The sequence below is a fragment of the Hippopotamus amphibius genome, chromosome 6 (assembly GCF_030028045.1).
Source record: "Hippopotamus amphibius kiboko isolate mHipAmp2 chromosome 6, mHipAmp2.hap2, whole genome shotgun sequence".
In the NCBI taxonomy this organism is placed as follows: domain Eukaryota; kingdom Metazoa; phylum Chordata; class Mammalia; order Artiodactyla; family Hippopotamidae; genus Hippopotamus; species Hippopotamus amphibius.
The window spans coordinates 121,562,361-121,583,591 of NC_080191.1; the positions used below are offsets into that span (position 1 = coordinate 121,562,361).

The window sequence follows — 21,231 nt, forward strand, 5'->3', positions numbered from 1 at the left end:
TGTATTATAATTTGTCCAGAAATGAACAAATATGAACAGCAATTCTAGGATATGGGCATGCTTAGTGTAGTCAATAAATCTAAAGATAGAAACTTCCTGCAACATTTTTAATTCTCTAGAATCTCTTTGGTGCCCTAGGTAGATTGGTATCCAAAGACATGTCTCCTCTGTCCCCTCATTCATTATACCCCTGATTTCCTCAGATGTTATTCTCTTTGTCATATGTGTGTCTCCTTCGGAGTGCTTATTTTCCTCATCTGTTTGGTGATTTTTTTTGGCGATTTGCTCATCTTTGTGTTACAGTCCATTCACCTGCTTGAGTGTTCAGTAGCTTCTGGCCAGTGAGGGGGGTACAGGACGAGCTGCTGAGGAGCAAGGGTGCTAGTGCTTGTCTTCTGGCATGGGTGCTCTCAACAACCTGTGGCAGTCCTGCTTTACAGCCCAGTATGCATCCTTACTGCTTTAGCCTGGGGCTGTGCCTCTGTTTACTACTGCTTAGCATAAGCCGGTGGGAGGAGGGTGAGGACCTAATTGACCCAGCTGTTCCAGATGCAGCTCACCAGTTACTCATCCTGATACATGTGTGTGTTTTCCCCCCGGGTCCCCGCAGCTGTCTATGTCCGTTGACTCTGGCTTGAAGCTCTTCTAACCAGTCCTCTTTTTGCAGATGTCTTTTCCTATTTGTGGCTCGGGCTGTGGCTTCCTTCAATTTACTCCCTTCCCACCTCCCCACACCCCTCATAAATTTGATCTTGTCTGCTTCCAAGAGACTGCTGATAGTCTTTTCTTATTTTCCCATGTATATATAATTTGTATTTGTTGAATTTAAATGTCATTTCTGCAGAAAAGTTTTCCCTAACTGCCCAATTTAAAGTAACTTGGGTTACTCTCTATCACATCACCTTGGGTTGCTGCCATTATGGCATTCATCTCTACCTAATATTTGTCTTCCGTCAGTCTTTCCAGACCTAAATGTAAACTTCATTAGGGGCCTTATATGTTCTGTTTACTGCTGTATCCCAAGTGGTTAGGACAGTGTCTGATATATAGTAAACATTCAATGTATGATAGTTGAATTAAGTGACTTTATCTTTAAAAAAAATTATATATCACATCTGCTTGAATTAAGATTTACATTTTACAGTAGGAACCAGGCTTAGCAAATACTCTATGTTAACCTCTCTGTTCAAAAAAGAAAACCTTTATTAATCAAGTTAGTGTCTTTGACCAAAAAAGCCATACATTAATGTATGGATAATGTAAAATATAAAGGGCTTAACCTCCAACCCATCGATCCACATGTCATTAAAGCAAAGTTTGGTGGGAGGGGGAAGCAAAGCTTCGATTTTCTAAGAACAACATTATACAATGACCATAATTGTATTTGTTTATAGTTTCTATGACTATATGAATGTAGTTTATTCTCAAGTAAATTGTAAGTTGAAATGCATCATATCCTTGTGCCATATTATTATGGAGCTCCTATAGCAAACTCAGATTTCCTAATTCTTAAATTAGGTTAATGATTCACTCTACCAAATAAAATTTTTACTTTATTCCTGTATCTCTTAGAGTAAATTTGGTGGCTCTAATCAGCTGACCAGCCAATATGTGATTATAACGTACAGTTTTTCAATTTCAAATCATTATTTTAAGGGTTAATTCTTTAACTTAAATATTAGATCGGAAAAGCAGAAAAATCCACTTAGGTACAGTCAGATTCATTGTTTATATAATAACTCCATGAAGGAAAATTCCATGTCTCAGCAAGTTTTGTGTAGACCTTTATTGCTAAGTATGTATATTTTCAGTCCCCATATAATTAAATACTACAAAATGTAACATTTTTATTTTTTACATAGAGATCAAATTTATTCCCTCATTTTTCCTTGAAAATGTTTTAATTTTATATTAAAAAATAAAGAGGGAGTCACGTTATAGAAAACAATCAAAATTCATTTGTTGCATAAAACAAAGAATACTTTTTTGTTTGTACCATTTGGAAATCTGTAGGTTACTTATATGCCTACCGTCAAGAGAATGATCTTAAATCTTATAGCATTAACCTCTCACCTTTATAGTTCTGATGGAAATTATTTTGATTTTATCCTACCTCTTTTATAATTTAGGCAAAGACGCAATTTACACAATTCCAGTGAAAAACATTCTTGCTGTGGAAAAACTGGAAGAGAGTTCTTTCAACAAGAAAAATGTAAGTTACATAATTTAAAACTTTTTAAACTGCATATATTACTTAGCTGGAAATTTTAATATAGGTTTATTTTAGTTTTTGTTATTAATCATTAATATCTTATCATTGGTGGCTAGAACTCTGTCTTAAAATTACCCATCATCATTGATGCTTTATATAGTCTGCCTCACCTATTAAGTTAAAGGTACTTTTCTCAATACTTGCATAGTCCTAACCAGTCTGTGCAACCTTATTTTCTGCTACCCTTCAGTACATACCAATACAATCAAGTCAACCAAGATGATTTCCTTGTTTCTGTTTTCCCACTGCTTTATTTTTACTCCTACTTTTTCCTGCATCTGAAATTCTTTCCCTTTATTCCTGTTTATATGATAGTTCTTTCCTTTGGATGTGTGTGACTTCTAAAAATTATATTCTGTTGTACTGTTTAGTACCATGTGACTCAGTCCAGACTAACTTGCTTGATACACAGCAGTTTATAAGATACCTGAGCAACAGTGACATAGCCAAGCAAACTAGATTTGTTATGTACCTTTTTGTGTTTTGTACTGTTTGATTTTTAGACTCTGTCACTAACTTTTTGTCTTAATTGCCTATGAAGATGTTCCAAGTGATACACACCGAGAAACCACTCTATGTCCAGGCAAATAATTGTGTAGAAGCTAATGAATGGATAGATGTACTCTGCAGGGTGAGCCGATGCAACCAGAACAGGCTGAGTTCTTATCATCCCTCTGCGTATCTAAATGGAAACTGGCTCTGCTGTCTGGAGACCAGTGAAAATGCTCTAGGCTGCAAGCCATGTACTGCGTAAGTTTCTTTTTGATTAAAAAAGCACTGTTTTTAAATGTTTTATATTCATACAATGGAATATTACCCAGCCATAAAATGGAATGAAGTCCTGATACATGCTCAGATGAACCTGGAAAACATGCTGAGTGAAAGAAGCCAGACACAAAGGCCATATACTGTATATAATATTTACATAAAGTATCCAGAATAGGTAACTATAGAGACAGAAAGTAGATTAGTGGTTGTGAGGAACTGGAGGGAGGAATGGAGCGATCTCATGAATACAGGGTTTCTTTTGGGGGTGATGAAAATGTTCTCAAGTAAATTCTGGTTGCACACGTCAAAAAAAGGGGGCAGTGTTTAAACAGCTGTGCAAGCTTGATCAAGACATCAGAGAGGAAGGGTCTAGTGTTCTCTTTCTAATTGTATGCAGCAGCCATTGTAGCCCTATAGACTTAAAAAGGAGTGTGACGAAGCATAGGTGATGACGATTATTTCACTTTAAAACTCCCCTCCTTTTGATTTAGAGTCGCATAGTGACTGAACCTCTCTTGGCTCCATTTTATTTAATTATCAAATTACACTGGAATCCTGAGGTTCCTTCTATAAAATTGTGTGGTTCTATTTTCAGTCTCAAACCATCAAAAGTCTTTAGCATGTTAACAAAGTGATATTTTTCCAATGTCTTTGATTTCATTTTTACCATAGAGGTGTCCCTGCAGACATCCAAATAGATATTGATGAAGACAGAGAAACAGAAAGAATTTATTCCCTTTTTACCCTCAGTTTACTTAAGCTGCAGAAAATGGAAGGTAACTATACAATTAAAATACTTTTATATAACCATGATCCTTCATTACCAATTCCTGAAGTGTTGTTTTGGTATTATCTTAAAGTCAAAGATACCTCATAGATTTACCAAAGTTGACAAACTCCCAAAGGGAGCCTTTTTCATAGATATTCATCAAGTAAAAATACTGTTTTTGAATAAATGTGATTATCACAATTAATAAAATATATGTATTTTGGTTGTCTGTGCATTTCCAGGGGAGGTCTTCCCAGCTTGAGCCCCTTGAAAAGTTCTTATTTATACTACAAGTTACACTTAATGAGTTTAGTTGTCTGACGAGAGATTTTATCGCTCCTTGTAGAGGCTTGTGGAACTATAGCAGTCTATCAAGGACCACAAAAAGAGCCTGATGACTATTCTAACTTTGTAATCGAGGATTCTGTAACAACCTTTAAGACGATTCAACAAATAAAAAGCGTCATAGAGAAGCTAGATGAACCTCATGAAAAGTATAGGAAGAAGAGATCAAGTAGTGCAAAATATGGAAGCAAGTAAGTATTTTTAAGGTACTTTAAACATTTTCGAACATAGCTTGAGATTGCTTCTGCCACCCTGAGCTCACACCTGAAGTGCAGGCCTCCTGCTTACCTTCACCTTTCAAGACTGGCTCCGAACCGCGCTCTCGTGCAAGACTGTCCCTGGCCACTCACATAGGGATCTTTGTCTTTTTCAGTTCTGGTCTCATTTCATTATGTTGGTGCAGTACTTTGCCATCACTTTTTATATTTCAATGTAGTAGTTTTTGTTTTGTTTGTACTGATCCTCTTCCTTCTTTATCTCTCATAGTACCTTTGTACATACTAAGTACAATACTAAAAAAAAAAATTAGTTACGAAAGTGCTAGAAGTATTTCATAGTTGATGCTTTGGATCCATCCCAGATGCAGGTGGACACTGTGGTGGAAACCAGCCAGAGTTAATATTTATTAAGGAGCTTCTTACTCCTTACCACTGGGCACTGTATCTAGTGCTTTACATTGCATCAGTTAGATTGGTTTTAGCAGCAAGTAACAGAAAATCCCAATGGAAGTGGCTTAAATAATAGGAAATTTTTTAATCTCACAAATTAAGTCCCGATTTCTACAGTTGGCTAGTTCAGCTCAACACTGTCATCAAGGATGATCCAGCCCCTCAACCATCTTCAACAAGATGATTTCTGTCTTCCTCAGGCTTGTCCCCTCATGGTCACAGCTGGGCTGCAATAGTTCAGAGCCCCATATTTTTAATAATAGAATCCGGAGGCAGAAAGAGCTGTTTTGTCCTCAAGAGGAAAGAAACCTTGTCTGAAGTTACCCCCAGCTTCCCCTGAAACATGGGAGTGCCCAGTGCTAGCAGTAGAATCAGGTTTCTCTGTGCACAGAGGTAGATAAGGATAGTTCTTGGACCAGCAGATAAGTGTTTGCCACAGTGCACACCCTCTCATTGATCCTCACATCAATCCAACTTGGTTATATTCCCGTTTTACAGCTAGAGAAACTGAGGCTCAGGGAAGTTAAGTGCCTTGCCCAAGGTCATACAGCTGGTTAATTAGGGAGCCTCAAATCCTGGTCTCACCATTTTAAGTTTTTTTTTTTTACTTATGTGGGTTGATAATTATATTTGTGTTTTATAAACAATAAAAATCAGTGTGGCGGGTATAAATATTTGTGTTCTCCCTAGATAGAAAGCTCAGTACATTAGGGAGGTTATTGTAAGCATCTTGTCTTTTCTACATTAGTATATTTTGTTCTCTTCCAACAGTAGTAATCCAGTTTTCTTGGAGCCCTTGGAAGTTTCCATAGGAGGCTCCAGCCAGTGCTTGGCCATCCTTAAATAATATTCTCCCCTCATACCCACATACACTGTACCCCTTCCCAGCTGTATTTCCCTCTGTTAAAAAATACCAATCTTTCTTGTACTAAATATTTTATTTGTTCATCTTATTTTTTCTATACCAGAATATAAGCTCCTCAGGGCCAGGGGTTTTGTCCTTTTTCTTCACTGCTGTGTCCATAGTTTCTAAAATAGTGCCTGATATTTAATAGGTAGTCAATAAAAACTTGTTGAATTAGCAAAATAGGACTCAACATGAGAGATTATCAAGGGAGAATTACAGACACTTACTGGATACTATGATATTTGTCACTTTTAAAAATTTTATGTTTTTCAACTTTTGAAAATGATTTTTTTTATTTTCTAGGGAAAATCCAATTGTTGGGAAAACATTTTAGAGTTTGACCAATTGATTGAGAAGAACTGGAAAATATGATTTTTTGTTGGAGTTTTTCAATTCATATATATTGTTCATAGTATTTAAGAATGAACATTGGCTTCACTGTCACCTGAGTTCATACTGTATTTAATATTTAATAATTGAAATTAACTGTTTGGGAATCCTGATATTGATGTGTTCCTAGAGAATTTAAAACCCAAGATTCCCTTCACATCTTATGTGTCGAAAGCCATGTTTCCGCAACTTCTTTTTAATAGAAAGAATCTTCCTAAAGAAGCTTTGTAACAAAAAGAGAACTCCTCCATAGCAAGAAATCATCTCTTCTTGTAACACTCCATGTTCTGTGGACTTTTCACTACCATTAGTGCCTGCTCTATACTGCCAACGTTGTGTTTTACTAGAAAATTTCAATCCATGACTATTCAGAGCTTTCCATTTAGTTAATCTAGACCCTCCCTCTTCAAAAAAGGAAAAAAAAACGATCTCTGGTCCATTGGTCATTACAGATTACATTAGGGACAGTGACAGAAATGTTAGAAAACTGCCAGAGCTTCCTTGAAAGTTGGTAGATCCTTTTGCCTATTTAGAGATGTAAACAGAACTCAGATAGGAGAAATCAGGGAACATGTACTGTTGTCTGCATCTTGTTTACATTTGGGATGAGTGATGGCAGATAAAATGAGACCACTAAATTTTTTTTCACTGTTTAAACATCAGATACTCATTTTCTTGATTCGAGAGTTCAGGTTAATGTGACTTCTAAGGACTTCACTTCTGAAAAAGAAGAGAAAGTAAACAATGGGAAAAGGTGGTGGTAAAAGCCCTCGACTTCTCTCGTTACTCCATTATTATAAGGGCCACCACCGTAGGACGCCCTCCTCCCAGCATGAGGTTGAGATCTAACTCCAGAACAGTCACTCGGCGCACTTTACTCATCTGGGCCACCCCAGATTATACTTTAGATACTCCGTGGTATCTAATCTTTATGATCAGTTGAATGATCAGTGTTTAAGTCTAGAAATAGTGCTTTCCTAAAAATGTTTATATTTCACTGCTGTTTCTTTATTGCCTGCTAGCCAAATGGAATTTGGGCAAGCAACTGTTTGAATTTTCCCTCATAATTTACTTTTATCCTAAAAATCATAACTGTAAATAAGCAGCCGAAGCAAGTTGCCACCTTGCAGTTAAGAGGGATACACTTCGCTTCATCAGTATTAAAAACCATGGTACTCTTATTTTGTCTTTTTAAATTCAAAACATTTTCTAAGTGTGGTACTTTGAACCTTGGAGTATTTTACATGTTTCTGTTTAAAACTGTGACTTATTAATGTAAGTCTAGCTAGTAGTGCTTTTTTTGTTTCCCTGAGTATAAGCTATATTTCAAGATTCACTTTGCCAGTTATGTTATTGGTAATTGTTTTTAAATTATAATGTTACTTAGGTAATTATTTTTAAAGACCTTTGGCACACAATCAAAGTTGTTCCATAAATGATTATAACTGAGCAATGTATTTCTCTAAAGGACTTGTAAAAATCAGTTGGTTTTATTTAAGAATCAGTCCTAGTTTGCATTATGGTAGGTTATTCCTGGCCCATTTTAAAGACAAGTTTGAAAAAGTCTTTTAAATTTTATGAGCTTGTAGATTCCATAAACTACACTGATTCATCAGTGTGAAAGAATTTTACCATTTAATAAATTTCTCACTGTTGAATTTCATTCAGATTGAAATTTCCTTTTAAAAGTCTCTGAATGTCTGCCTGGAAAGGCCATGTGAGCATTGCTGGGTGCCACTCATTACTTTCTAGGGGCTTCTTTAGTTATGTTCTTCTAATATTTCTAATATCAAGCCCTCAGTTAGGACTGTTTTTAAAGGTCATGGCATTCTCAAAGGGACCAAGGCTGTGTGAATACATAACTCAGAATTTGAAGAGTTCAGTTACTGCTATTTTCTTCATAAGACACTTTTAAAGAGACGGTTTGACTGAAATTAACCACCTTGGCACAGCCTAAAAACAAGTAATGTGAAAGGAAATTTTCTTTGAAAGTCTTCTGAAATAAGAGACCATGTCAGTGGGACCCCAAGATAACCAAGGTACTTACTTGCTTCCAAGGGCCGCATTCCTCTGCTCTTACTTATGAGTACTTTGATTTTTACTACCTGATGTGCTTTCTCTGCCTTTTCCAAACTTGAAAAATACATGGCAGCTCACTTCACCCTAAAGCCCTGAAAACCCCACGAAGGAAAGAAAAAGATAATGTAGAGAAACTCTTGCCATAAATGCCTATTTTGGTTCTTAGTTTAATAGCCATTTCCATCATTTGAAATTATGGTGGTGTGTTGCTTGTTTTGTTGTTATTGTTTGTTTTGTTCTGTTTAGCTTTGTTTTTTAATATTCATTTAATATGATAATGGGCAATAGCAACATTTTTTACTCCCAGGAATATAATTTATCAAATTGAACTATTTTCTTTGCCAAAGAAATATGTTTATAATATCACGGGTAATGGTTAAGTGTCAAAACAAGGCTTTCCTATTGTAAGAAAAAAGGTGACAAATGATGTGGCTTTTGTCTCTGTTTCTGAAGCCTAATTTCACTCATTTATCAGAAAGGCTCATTCATGCCAGGTTTTAGAAGACAGATTTTTTTTTTTTTTTTTTTTTTTTAAGTAAAAGCACCTTTAATTTGTTCTAACGGTACATCCTGTAAAGACAAAATGCTACAAAGCCTTGTAGGTGTCCTTACAGTATGTGAAAAATACAGGACTCATTCTAGAGTTAAATTACCAGTCTTGATTGATATTATCTGCTTCCATTTTTATTAACTTGGAAATTAATATGTTGCTAGTAAATATTGGTTTTTACAGTGTCCGGTTTGGAAATGTAAGTTATCAGAATTTAATGTAGTGAATTTGTGTAACCATGTTGTATTGTTGAGAATGTATTTTTATTTAAATTTTATTTTCTTATCAAGAGTATTATAAAAATTAAAAACTTTTGTAGCTGTCGCTTGGAGATAACTCAAATAAATTACAAGAAGCCTGTTCACTCTTTGTGTGACCTTACTTTCTCACTGATGTAAGAATTTCTTTTCATTTAAAATTATTGTACCTCACCTATTAGAAAGGGAATAGCAGAAGTGAGGAGTCCTCAGTAACAAAGAAGAACAAACTGTCTGGAAAGAGTGCAGTAGTCTCCTGCATTTATCTAGGCTGATTTTTGATGGACTGAGGTCCTTACTTATTCATTCAACAGACTTGTTTGGAGGAGCTACAGTGTACAGTTGCCATGCAGGATCCTGTCATTCCCAAGAGCTGTGCACATCCGGTGTGTGGGAATATATTCCACCCTTGTCTGAATAAATAAGTTCGAGCTTACTTGCACCCCCAACGAGAGAAGCCAGAATCTTCCCCATTAGTGCCTCAGCAGCCTCTTAGTATCCCTAAATAAACTTCTATAAAACTTAGACCCGGCAACTGTAGAGGAATTGAAGGTTAATAAAGTGGAAGGAATAGGGTTCTGAATCGCTAAGCATCTTATTTTTATTCAAATACCAGAATCCTGCTCACACTAGCCCATGTATTAGAATAGACCTTAGTAAGGACATCAACCAACTGGATACAATGGACATCTATAGACTAGCTCATTCAAAAAAAAGAGTAGACCTTAGAGTAGAAACCTCAAAGGGTTCTATACGGGCTTTATTCTATAACAAGCTACTTCATTAAAGTGAGAGGAGGCTATACTTTTGTTGGATTTCCCTTTTCAAGTTTCATGTTTCTGTTTTCGAAACAAGAGACACCTGAGGCCAACCAGAGTCCCTTTATGTTCCAGTCACTGGTGTAAGTTTCTCTACTACCCCAAGTCTCAATGGCCAGTGTGGCCCTTCAGAGAATGCCTGCCTTGGGTAGGCATGACGTGCTTCAAAATAAAGTGACCGACATCTAGAGGCCTTGCGTCTTCCTTCCGCATACGCATTCTCACCTGAGGTTTAGTGTTTTGTGGCTGTCTCATTCTTTCGCTTGTCATTCTGCCGTGTGACTTCTTAGTTTGGTGACCCGTTTGCCGCCATATTTTAAGCTTATGCCTAGATTTTATATTAACAGCGGAGAAGGTGTAACCTGTTTAAAGTCCTATTAAGATTCATTTAGTTTTCTGCCTTATGGGGGTCAAATCCTCTTTATAACATACTCTCAAAACCTTTGTGCTTCCTTTGTATTGCTCTCCTTCTTGACATAGTCTTAGATACATGAAGTTTTTGGAAACGTCTGTCTGGAGTGAACAACGTTGTTTTCCAAATGTAACATATTTCTCAGCTCCAGCCGGAACTGAGAAGGCCACACCGCACTGTTAAAGCAGCACCCATCATTTTAGACAGACTCAGTGCAGGGTGGGGTGAGTGACCGCTCCAGAGACGTATCAGAATCCCCCTGAGGGGAGAGGGGGCTCAGATGTAGTTTGAAAGGCATAGTCAATATAATTTTTAGACTTGAAAATGCAAAAAACACCTATTTTTGTAATTCATACTGTAGAAAAATCTCAACAAAATTGTGACTGATACAGATGCATCGGTGAGACCACCGATTCTCATCCGCAGGCCCTTTGCCACATGGAGCCTGAGATGTTCGTGTTCATGTGGGGCGTTTGTTTTTAAAGTTTGGGAAACACTGGAATGTGGGCTCAAGTAAATTCCAGATCCTGAGCTCAAGTCTCTTCACCTCTACATCAAAAGTAGGTGTCAGGAGTAAGAATACAGCCAAAATCACTGCCTCCTTGGAGCTTGCATACTGGGGAGAGACAGAAGATTAAACAGGTACAATATGTCAGATGGTGGTAAGTATTACGGAGCAGAGTAGAGCGGGGACGGGAGATGGAGTGTGTGTATGGGACTGGGAGGGCTGGGATACAATTTGAAATGAGGTGGTCAGGCAAGACCTCACTAGGAAGGTGACATTTGAACAAAGATCTGAAGAAGGTGAGGGAAGGGAATCTTAAGGCTATGTAGGGAAAGAGCCTCCCAGGCAGAAGAAAGAAGATGTACGGTGTGCTCAAAACAGCAAGGAGGTTAGTGTGGCCAGAGTGAAATGAGTGAGAGCCACTGGTAGGGGGCTGGAGGGGGAGGGAGGGTTTTGAGCAGTGGAGTGACACGATGCACTTGGCTTTTTTGGATTGCTCTGGCTGCCGCATTGAGAAAAGTCTCGCAGGCATAGGAGGCAGTAGGAGATTGGGGAGACTAGTATCTTAATCACGTGAGATTCGTATGGAACCACAGAGGACCCCAAAGAGCCAAGGGGATCCCAACAAAGGAGACCAGCAGCCGGAGGAAACTCACTCCCTGACTTCAAACCATATTCTGAAGCTGCAGAAACCAAACAGTGTAAGAATGGCACAAAAAGAGGCACACGGGCAAGGGGAATAGAATAGAGCGCCCAGGAATAAACCCACAAATATATGGTCAGCTAATTTATGACAAAGATGCCATATAGAGAAAGGACATACAGTCGCCAAAGGCCATGTCCCTCAATAAATTGCTTGGAAAATGGAATATCAGGAGCCAAAGGACACTGGACATCATCTGCTTCACACACAAAACTAACTAAAACACAATTGTGTACATCAGCCCCTTCCTTTGCTGGATCCTCTGATGACAGACCCCCAGCAGTCAGCAACGCAGAAAAGATTCTCCCCTGTTTTTCATCACTTTTTCCTCCCATGGCAGCATCTCACAGCAGGTCCTAAAGAAACCGAGATCCACTCAATGTGGATGCAGCCCTGCATTGTTCCGAAACCAAATCCCTGGCACGTCCTGAGAAGACCCAGCTCCTGTCAGCTGTGCACAGAGCCAGGTCTGTGAGCACATCAGGCAGGAATTGCACTGGTAAGAGAGGGGGGCTTGTCGTCCTCTGCTGGCAAACTGGGATATGCAGGCTGCACCCACTCAGTTTAGTGGAGGATGGGTTCCCTGCTGGCCAGTCCTACTGAACCAGTTATACTTTGGAAATTCAAAGGGATGGAGGCCAGTATCCCATGACTTCTCAGAGTTCTAGAACAATTAGAAACCATATGCAATGAAATGAATGTAGACACAAACTTTAGAGCTTACACCCAAAATCACTCAAAATTGTCCACAGACACGTTTAAAACTATAAACATTATAGAAGAAAACATAGAAGAAAATCAACATGGCCATGGATTTGTTCACATAGGTCATGAGCTTTGACTTTTAATGCACAACATGAAAAGCGCACAACACAAAAGGGGAAAAAATTAATAACATACTTTCTAAAATTAAACTTTACTCAGTAATACGAAATTCAAAAGCCAAAAGATAAGCATCAAACTGAGAAAAATATTTGCTAAACACATGTAAAGAATTTGTACTCACATTAAAGAAAAGTCGACAAAACAATACTTTCTTCTGCTAATGCAAGTTTTCTTTATGTTTGAAATTACTGGAAAGTCAGTAACGTTCCAAAATGCCATGTCAATACCACACTAGAAAAGAGAATACATCACACTTTCCTATGAAGTCCAAGCCTTACCCACATCCAGTTTACGCAAAATCACAAACATAATCTCTCATAGGAGTCCACATGTAATTCACAGGCACTGTGAGATTATATTAGGAGTCACTATGTCTTCCGTGTTGCCGATGACCAGGATGTGATAGGAAGAGTTGGATTTATCAGTTCCAATTTTCTATATTATTCCACCAACAAACTATTAGAGCTAATACATGAATTCAGTAAAGCTATCAAACACACAAAAATCAATTGTTTCTAAACACCAATAACAAACCATCAGAAAGAGAAAACAATCCAGTTTACAACTGTATCAAAAACAGCAAAATACCAAAGAATAAATTTAACAAAGGACTTGAAATACATGCACACTGAAAATGTTAAGAAACTGGTGAAGAAATTGAAGATGCAAGTAAAGGGAATGATATCCTGTGTTCATGGATGTAAAGAATTAGTAGTGCTAAAATGTCCAGTCTGCTCAAAAGAGTATACACATTCAATGCAATTCCTAACAAAATTCCAATGGCATTTTTCACAGAAACTGAACAAACAATCCTGACATTTGTATGGAACTCGGAACAGCCAAGGGGATCCCGAGAAAGGAGAATAGCATCTGGAGGAAACTCACTCCCTGACATCAACCCATATTACGAAGCTACAGTAACCAAGCAGTGTAGAAATGGTACAAAAAGAGGCACACGGGTCAGAGGAATAGAATAGAGGGGCCAGGAATATACCCACACATATATGGTCAGTTACTTTATGACAAACCTGTCAAGAATATACACCAGAGAAATGACAGTTCCCTCAATAAATTGCCTGGAAATTAGAAAATCACAAGCCAAAGAAGGACACTGGACACTGTCTATACCACATACAAAACTCAATGAAACCCACAGTTTTCCACATCAAGCCCTTCTTTGCTGGGTCCTCTGAAGAAGGATCCCCAATAGTCAGCCACACCCAGGAAGCTTCTCCCCGCTATTTCCACAATATTTCCTCCAAAGGTAGCACCTCCCAGCCTGTCCTGAGGATGCTGATCTCCTGTCAATGTGGATGCAGACCTGTGTTCTCCTGAAGCCAAATCCCTGTTGGGTTCTGAAGAGACCTAGCTCCTGCATCTGTGCACAGAGCCGGATGTGTGGGCAGATCAGGCTGGCCCTGCACTGGTAAGAGAGGAGGGCTTGTCGCCCTCTGCTGGCAAACTGGGACATGCAGGCCACACCCACTGGCAGTTCAGTGGAGGCTGTGTGCTGCTGGCCAGTCCTGCTGAATCCACTAACGTTTGGAAATAAAGATGGATGGGGGCAATATCCCATGACTTTTTTTTTTAATTGTACAAACTCAAGCAGTTTATGAATAGACTAGGGACATATTCCAAGATACCAAAAGTTGGCTGAAGGAATTCACCATTCTGTGGGAGCTAGGGTTTGTACTGCTGTCTGAAGATCAGTGAAGAACAATTCACTGCCTTGGAGCAATGCCCTTTCCCACTCGAAATCCTGGTTTCTACACCATGCCTCCACGAGGTGGGCCTCTCATCCCACCACCCTGCCCACCTCGAGGGCCTCCAGGTCCCCGCAGGCAGTTAAATCGGCTGTCCCCTTCCCGGCCGGCTGGAGTCTTCTTTTCTTCCACATTGAGACAGACTCACCTCTGAACATGATGGGCCTGTTGCTAAGCACATTCTGAACAGGCTCAGAATTATCAAACACAACAAACCCCAAAATGGGTAATTTCCCACCGCCGTTAAGATGCAGCTCCACCACATTCCCATAATTTTGAAAAAAACTCTTTAAGCTCTGATTTGTCCACCTCATGAGGCAGGTTGCTGAGGAAGAGCTGGTGACTGTCAGGGTGTCTCATCGTTCTTCAGGGTTCAACATCACCATGCTCACCAGCCTCACAGACTGGTCTAGGTCCCTTCTGGGGAGGAACATTTATTCTCTGTTCTTGCACCCTTTGATCCCTCTGAGGCGTCTGCGGCGGAATCTGAGATCCAGGCTTAGACTTCAGACGAGGCTGTGAAGCTGGTACTTTAACAACATGAGATGGTATCCCAGTAACTGGAACAGCTCCGCTGGGTGGAAGGTTCTTACTGGTCACAGATGCCCAAGAAAAGGTTCTCAAGTCTTCTTGCACTATCTGGGCTATGTCTGCAGGCTCTGGAGGAGAACTCTTCTGCATCCTCAGGAGCAGTTTCTTCCAATACTCGCTCAGACCTTTCCTCTTGAACTTCTGATACAGGTTCTTGCTCTGGTTCTGGTTCAGGATATGGCTGTGGTTCAGCAACAGGTTCTTCTAAATGTTCTTCTAAGTCACTGCTGATCGTTTGATCATAGAAAGTTCCAGAATCATCAGGTGCCACCTCAGGTGTCTGCTGTCTTTCTTCAGGTTCCTCTGCTTCTTCAGATTCCTCCTGAGGCTCAGTAACAAAGCCACCAAAGACCTCATCTTGGTATCGGAAGATATCATTGTGAACATACAACTTACTGCAGTAGAGCCCTCAGGAGCAAGGACAAAGGTCTGCATGAATCTCTTCAAAGCTTGGTTGTTATTAGAGAACAAGCCCATCACCTGGACCACCACACTGTCATTCAGAGTGGCATGAGCATCTTAGTGTGGCAGTTAAGTGAAGTTTCGTGACATCACTTTCCTATAGATTTCCTTCTGTCCATAGACTGCATCTGCTGGCTTTCCATTTGAATCCAATCCCCCAAGTACATAAGAAGAATTCTTTCCATAAAAATCTGTGTAGCATGTCTAGAGCCTGGTTCAGCAGTGTGTAATACTATCTCACAAATTCCCACCCAACCAGCAGGGGATTAGCTTCTCCATAATCATTACTTTGGTCAATTCAACCTGCATGGCTGAGCAGGAGAGGAACAAGCTCTGCTCCACGGCACGGTGGAGGGCAAAAAACCCCTTATGTAACTGCGCCCGCACACTCCCATGATTTATTGAAAAGAGTTATAGAACACTTAGAAACCATATACAGTGAAATGAATGTAGATACAAACTTTACAGCTTACACCGAAAGCCACTCAAAACTGTCCACAGACACATTTAGAATATAAAACTATAAAAATTATAGAAGAAAACATATAAGGAAATCGACATGGCCATGGATTTGGTCACGTAGATCATGAGCTTTGAATTTTATTACACAGCACATAAAGCCCACATCCAAGAGGGGAAGAATATTCATAATATGTGTTCCATAAAATTAAAAATTTCTACTCAGTGAAATTCAGAAAGCCAAAAGGCAAGCAAAAAACTGGGAGAAAAATATTTGCAAAATACATATCTGGTAAAGAATTTGTCCTCATATTATACAAAGAACTATAAAACAGCTGCATTGAAAAAGTTTTTGACAAAATTCAACACCCATTTATGATAAAAACCCTCCAGAAAGTGGGCATAGAGGGAACCTACCTCAACACAATAAAGGCCATATATGACAAACCCACAGCCAACATCATTCTCAATGGTGAAAAACTGAAAGCATTCCCTCTAAGATCAGGAACAAGACAAGTGTGCGCACTCTCACCACTATTATTCAACATAGTTTTGGAAGTTTTAGCTACAGCAACCAGAGAAGAAAAAGCAATAAAAGGAATCTAAATTGGAAAAGAAGAAGTAAAACTGCCACTGTTTGCAGATGACATGATACTATACATGGAAAATTCTAAAGATGCCACCAGAAAACTACTAGAGCTAATAGATGAATTTAGTAAAGTAGCAGGATACAAAATTAATACACAGAAACCTCCTGCATTCCTATATACTAACAATGAAAAATCAGAAAGAAATTAAGGAAACACCCTCATTTACCATTGTAACAAAAAGAATAAAATACTTAGGAATAAACCTACCTAAGAAGGCAAAAAACCTGTACTCTGAAAACTATAAGACACTGATGAAAGAAATAAAAAATGATACAAATGGAAAGATATACCATGTTCTTGGCTTGGAAGACTCAACATTGTGAAAATGACTATCCTACCCAAAGCAATCTACAGATTCAATGCAATTCCTATCAAATTACCAATGGCATTTTTCACAGAACTAGAGCAAGAAATCTTACAATTTGTATAGAAACACAAAAGACCCCGAATAGCCAAAGCAATCTTGAGGAAGAAAATTGGAGCTGGAGGAAGCAGGCTCCCTGACTTCAGACTATACTACAAGTCTACAGTAATCAAGACAGTATGGTACTGGCACAAAAACAGAAATATAGATCAATGGAACAGGACAGAGAGCCCAGAGAGAAACCCACGCACATATGGTCACTTTATCATTGACAAAGGAGTCAAGAATATACGATGGAGAAAATGGAGCCTCTTCAATAAGTGATGCTGGGAAAACTGGACATCTACATGTAAAAGAATGAAACTGGAGCACTTCCTAACACCATACACAAAAATAAACTCAAAATGGATTAAAGACCTAGATATAAGATCGGATACTATAAAACTCTTAGAGCAAAACACTGTAAAGCAATTACTCTCCAATAAAGACCTGAAGGAAAAAAAACAGCTGCATTAAAAATGGGTAAACATCTGAACACCTGGCCAAAGAAGATTACAGATAATACGTGGTCAATCATATGACGCACATCATACACCATCAGGGAATTACACAGGAAGACAATAAGACAGCACTACACACATTAAAACGCTAACTTCCTTCTAAAGGGACAGCATCAATTACTGGAGGATGGGGAACAATAGCAACTCTCCCTCACTGCAGATGAAATGCATATGCAGCTGCTTGAATACAGTGTGGCAGTGTTCTCCAGGGCCAAACACGTCTCACCCCTTGAGACCCAACCATCACGCCTCCAGTATTCGACAGAACTGCTTTGAAAAAACTACATCCAAATAAAAACAAGAACGATATTAGGCACAGAAGCTTTACTCATAATGTCTAAACCTTCCAGGAATCAGGATTTCTTCAGGTGAACGCATAAGGAAATTGGGGTTACATGCATGTGAAGGGGAGAACCGGACATCACAAAACATGGAATTTTAAGAGACCCCAAACAGCTAAAACAATTTTGACAAAGAAAATCTAAATTGGAAGCTCACACTTCCCAATTTCAAATGTCGGTACACAGCAACAGGAAATAAAACATTATGATGCTGGCATGAGCTATAAATAGAGATGAATGCAATTGAATGGAGATTCCAGAAATAAAGCCATCTATATAGGATGAACTGATTTAAGACAAGAGTCAACACAATGAAATTGGGGGAAAATGATGTTTTCGACAAGTTGTGTTAGGCAATTGGCTATCCATATGCAGAGGAAGGAAAGTGGACCCTTTATGCTACGTATGAAAAGTATTTCAAAACACGTAAAAGGCTTAAATGTAAAAAGTAGAATTTCACTCAGCCCCATGTATTCACGTGTTCTACCTCCATGTTTTCAACCAACTCCAGATCAGAAATATTAAGAAAAAAAAGTCCAAAAAGTTTCAAAAGGAAAAACTTGAATTTCTAAATGCCCACAACTATTTACATAGAATTTACATTGTATTTGCAGTATTTATATAGCATTTCTATTGAATGAGTTCTTATAAATAATCTAGGGATGATTTAAAGTGTACAGGAAGATGTGCCTAGGTTACTTGCAAATACTATGCCATTTTATAAAAACCATATGTACAGCCATGGATTGTGTCCTGGAACTAATCCCTGAAAGATACCGAGGGAAGACTGTGTAAAATCTCCAAGAAAACATGAGAATAAACCTTCATATACATGGATTTAGCAATGGTTTCTTAGATCTGACAGCAAAGCACAAGCAACAACAATAAAGAAATAGATTGGATTTCCTCAAATTGGAAAACTTTGTGCATCAAAAGATGCAATCCAGAGTGTGAGAAGACAGCCCACAGGATGGAAGAAAGTAATTGCACTTTAAATACCTGATGAGTCTTTATCCAGTGTGTATCAAGAACTTCTATTGTACAGTTCATCAACAAACAAGCCATTTTAAATATGAAAAAAAGACTTAAGCAGACCCGTCTCCAAATAAGACACGCAGTGGTCAACAAACAGATGAAAAAATAGGATGGAAATGCAAATCAAATCCACAGTGCAGTAACTACTTCACATACTCTAAAATGGTTATAGTCAAGAAAATTAACAATAACAAATATTGGCAAAAATGCGGAGACATTGGGATCGTTATTCATTATTGTGGACATAGAAAAGGGTGCAAATAATGTTTGTACCCTGTGTTTTCAGTACGAATATACAATTCCCAAATGGAACAACTGCGCTCCTAGATGAATAACAGGAAGTATTAAACACAGGTGTACACATCTGTTCATAGCAGGACTGTTCACGGTAGTAAAAAGGAAGAAATAATGCAAATGTCCACCAGTGGGTAAATGGATAAACAAAATGTGGTTGATGGATAAACCACCACATTATTCTGCCATGAAAGCGATCAAGAGAAATGGTGCAGCCTCTGTGGAAAACAGCATGGCAGTTCTCCCAAAACTTCAATGGAGAATTAGCGTATGATCCATCATTTCCATACCAATTTCAATATCAAGATATCACTCATCTTCACAGCAGCATTAACCAGAGTAGCAAAAGGTGGAAGTGCCCCAAGTGTCCATCAATGGATGAATGGATAAATTGAATGTGGTGTACCCACAAAGGAATGTCATTCAGCCTTAAAAAATTCAGGAAATTCTGACATGTGCTACAATTTATATGAAGCTTGAAGCCATTAGGAGAAGTGAAATAGCTCTGTCACAAAAGGACAAAATTAATATGATTCCACTTGTAGGAGGTATGCAGAGAAGTCAAATTCAAAGGAAGTATTTCAAATACAGTTGCCAGGGGCTGAGGGGAATTCCTGACAAATGGTTACAGAGTTTCACCAGCAGAAATGGAAGAGTTCTGAACTTGGATGGTGAGGATATTTGTACAACAATGTGAATGTGGTTAATGCCATAGAACTGTGCACTTAAAATGCTTTAAAGAGTCAATGGAATGTATCTTTAATCACCAGAAAAAAATGAAGGAAGTACTGATGCATGTTACCATACAGAATAGGTCAACCAGATCACATTCCTCCTGTGCACTTTCAATCCATCAAGGTTGTGAAGTTGATGAGATGTATCAGTCATGTTTCCAGAAGAAGAAAACAGGATCATAATGAAAGAAAAACAAAAAGGAAAAACATTTCCCTAGATTTGAAACAGCTGGTGAATACTGACATGGGCCTATGGATTAGATTTTGATGTGATCATACATTCATTTATGTTTAAGTGTTTGACAAACTGCCATACTGCTTCCCACAGCTGCTGCACCATTTTACTCTATTTCTGTACATGAAAGAATAACATGGGAATTTTTGCCTATCCAGTCATCCACTGATGGGTATTGGAATTGTTTCTACCATTGGGCCAATGTCAGCAATGCTGCTATGAATATTCGTGTACGAGTTTTTGTTGGAATACCTGCTTTCTATTCTTTGTGGCATATATCTAGGAGTAGAGTTCTTGAACTCAACTCTAATTTTGTATTCTTATCTTTTTGAGGAAATGGCAAATTATTGTACATATTGTCCGCATCATTTTACATTGCCACAAGCAATGTGTCAGGGTTCTAATTTCTCTGTTGTTCTTGATTATAACCATTTATTGTATGTGAATGGATGTCACATCGTGATTTTAATTTGCATTTCCATCATAACATGGAAGAAATATACCTATAAGAGGGTTTTATTAGAATCTCAAACCTCAGGATACTGCTCAGTAGACATAGCTGTTGCATAACCAAAAGCTGTTAACATTCCCCTTAAGTAAATTTTTTTAAAATTAAGCACAAAAAAGATCCACCAAAATTCATTACAATACCACAACCATTCACAATTAACCCAAGCCCACCATAAATTTGTGAAGGTTTCGAAGAAAAACCTACAAAACTTATCAAAATTGTACTTGAAGACAATCTATGTCATCATTATTCTTACTTGGAATGTACCCATAGCCAATGACTTGAAAAATCATCATTGTATTTCAACTATAGGAAGACTAACAACCAACATTTTAAAATCCTACCCAGGGACTTCCCTGGTGGTGCAGTGGTTAAGAATCCACCTGCCTATGCAGGGGACACGGGAAGATCCCACATGCCATGGAGCAACTAAGCCCGTACGCCACAACCTGAGCCTGCTTTCTAGAGCCCACAAGCCACAACTATTGAGCCTGCATGCTGCAGCTACTGAAGCCTGTATGCCTAGAGCCCATGCTCTGCAACATACCAAGCCACCGCAATGAGAAGAACACGCACCACAACAAAGAGTAGTTCTGGCTCGCCACAACTAGAGAAAGCCCACATCAGCAACGAAGACCCAACACAGCCAAAATAAATAAAATTTTTAAAAATGAAAAAAAAAAATCCCACCCATTAATCAAAATCGGTAACAATGCATTTATTGATTTACCAGCCCCATCAAATCTCATCATGAAGAAATTTTCCTTCCCTGCTTAATATTTATTTAATTTTACAAACCTTAACAGAGTTATTCCTAGCAATACATTACACATCAGATACAATAACTGCCTTCTCATCAGTTAAGCATATCTACTGAAACATAAACTACGGATGAATCATCTGA

The 21,231-nt window shown here is 38.5% G+C and overlaps 1 protein-coding gene and 1 pseudogene across 3 annotated transcripts in view; one reads left to right on the plus strand and one right to left on the minus strand.

Moving 5' to 3' along the window:
• The window catches only part of RASA2 (RAS p21 protein activator 2), a 126,570-nt gene extending 117,468 nt beyond the window's left edge, over window positions 1–9,102 (plus strand). For all 3 annotated transcript variants that reach the window (XM_057738761.1, XM_057738762.1, XM_057738763.1), the window contains 5 exons: window positions 2,130–2,212; window positions 2,814–3,022; window positions 3,713–3,816; window positions 4,156–4,345; window positions 6,033–9,102. In XM_057738761.1, the coding sequence (XP_057594744.1) occupies window positions 2,130–2,212; window positions 2,814–3,022; window positions 3,713–3,816; window positions 4,156–4,345; window positions 6,033–6,063 (617 nt within the window). In that variant the 3' untranslated portion in view covers window positions 6,064–9,102. The remainder of the gene's footprint in view (window positions 1–2,129; window positions 2,213–2,813; window positions 3,023–3,712; window positions 3,817–4,155; window positions 4,346–6,032) is intronic.
• Window positions 9,103–14,049: 4,947 nt separating this feature from the next.
• On the minus strand, window positions 14,050–15,453 carry LOC130855851 (ras GTPase-activating protein-binding protein 1-like; annotated as a pseudogene).
• Between the last annotated feature and the right edge of the window lie 5,778 nt (window positions 15,454–21,231).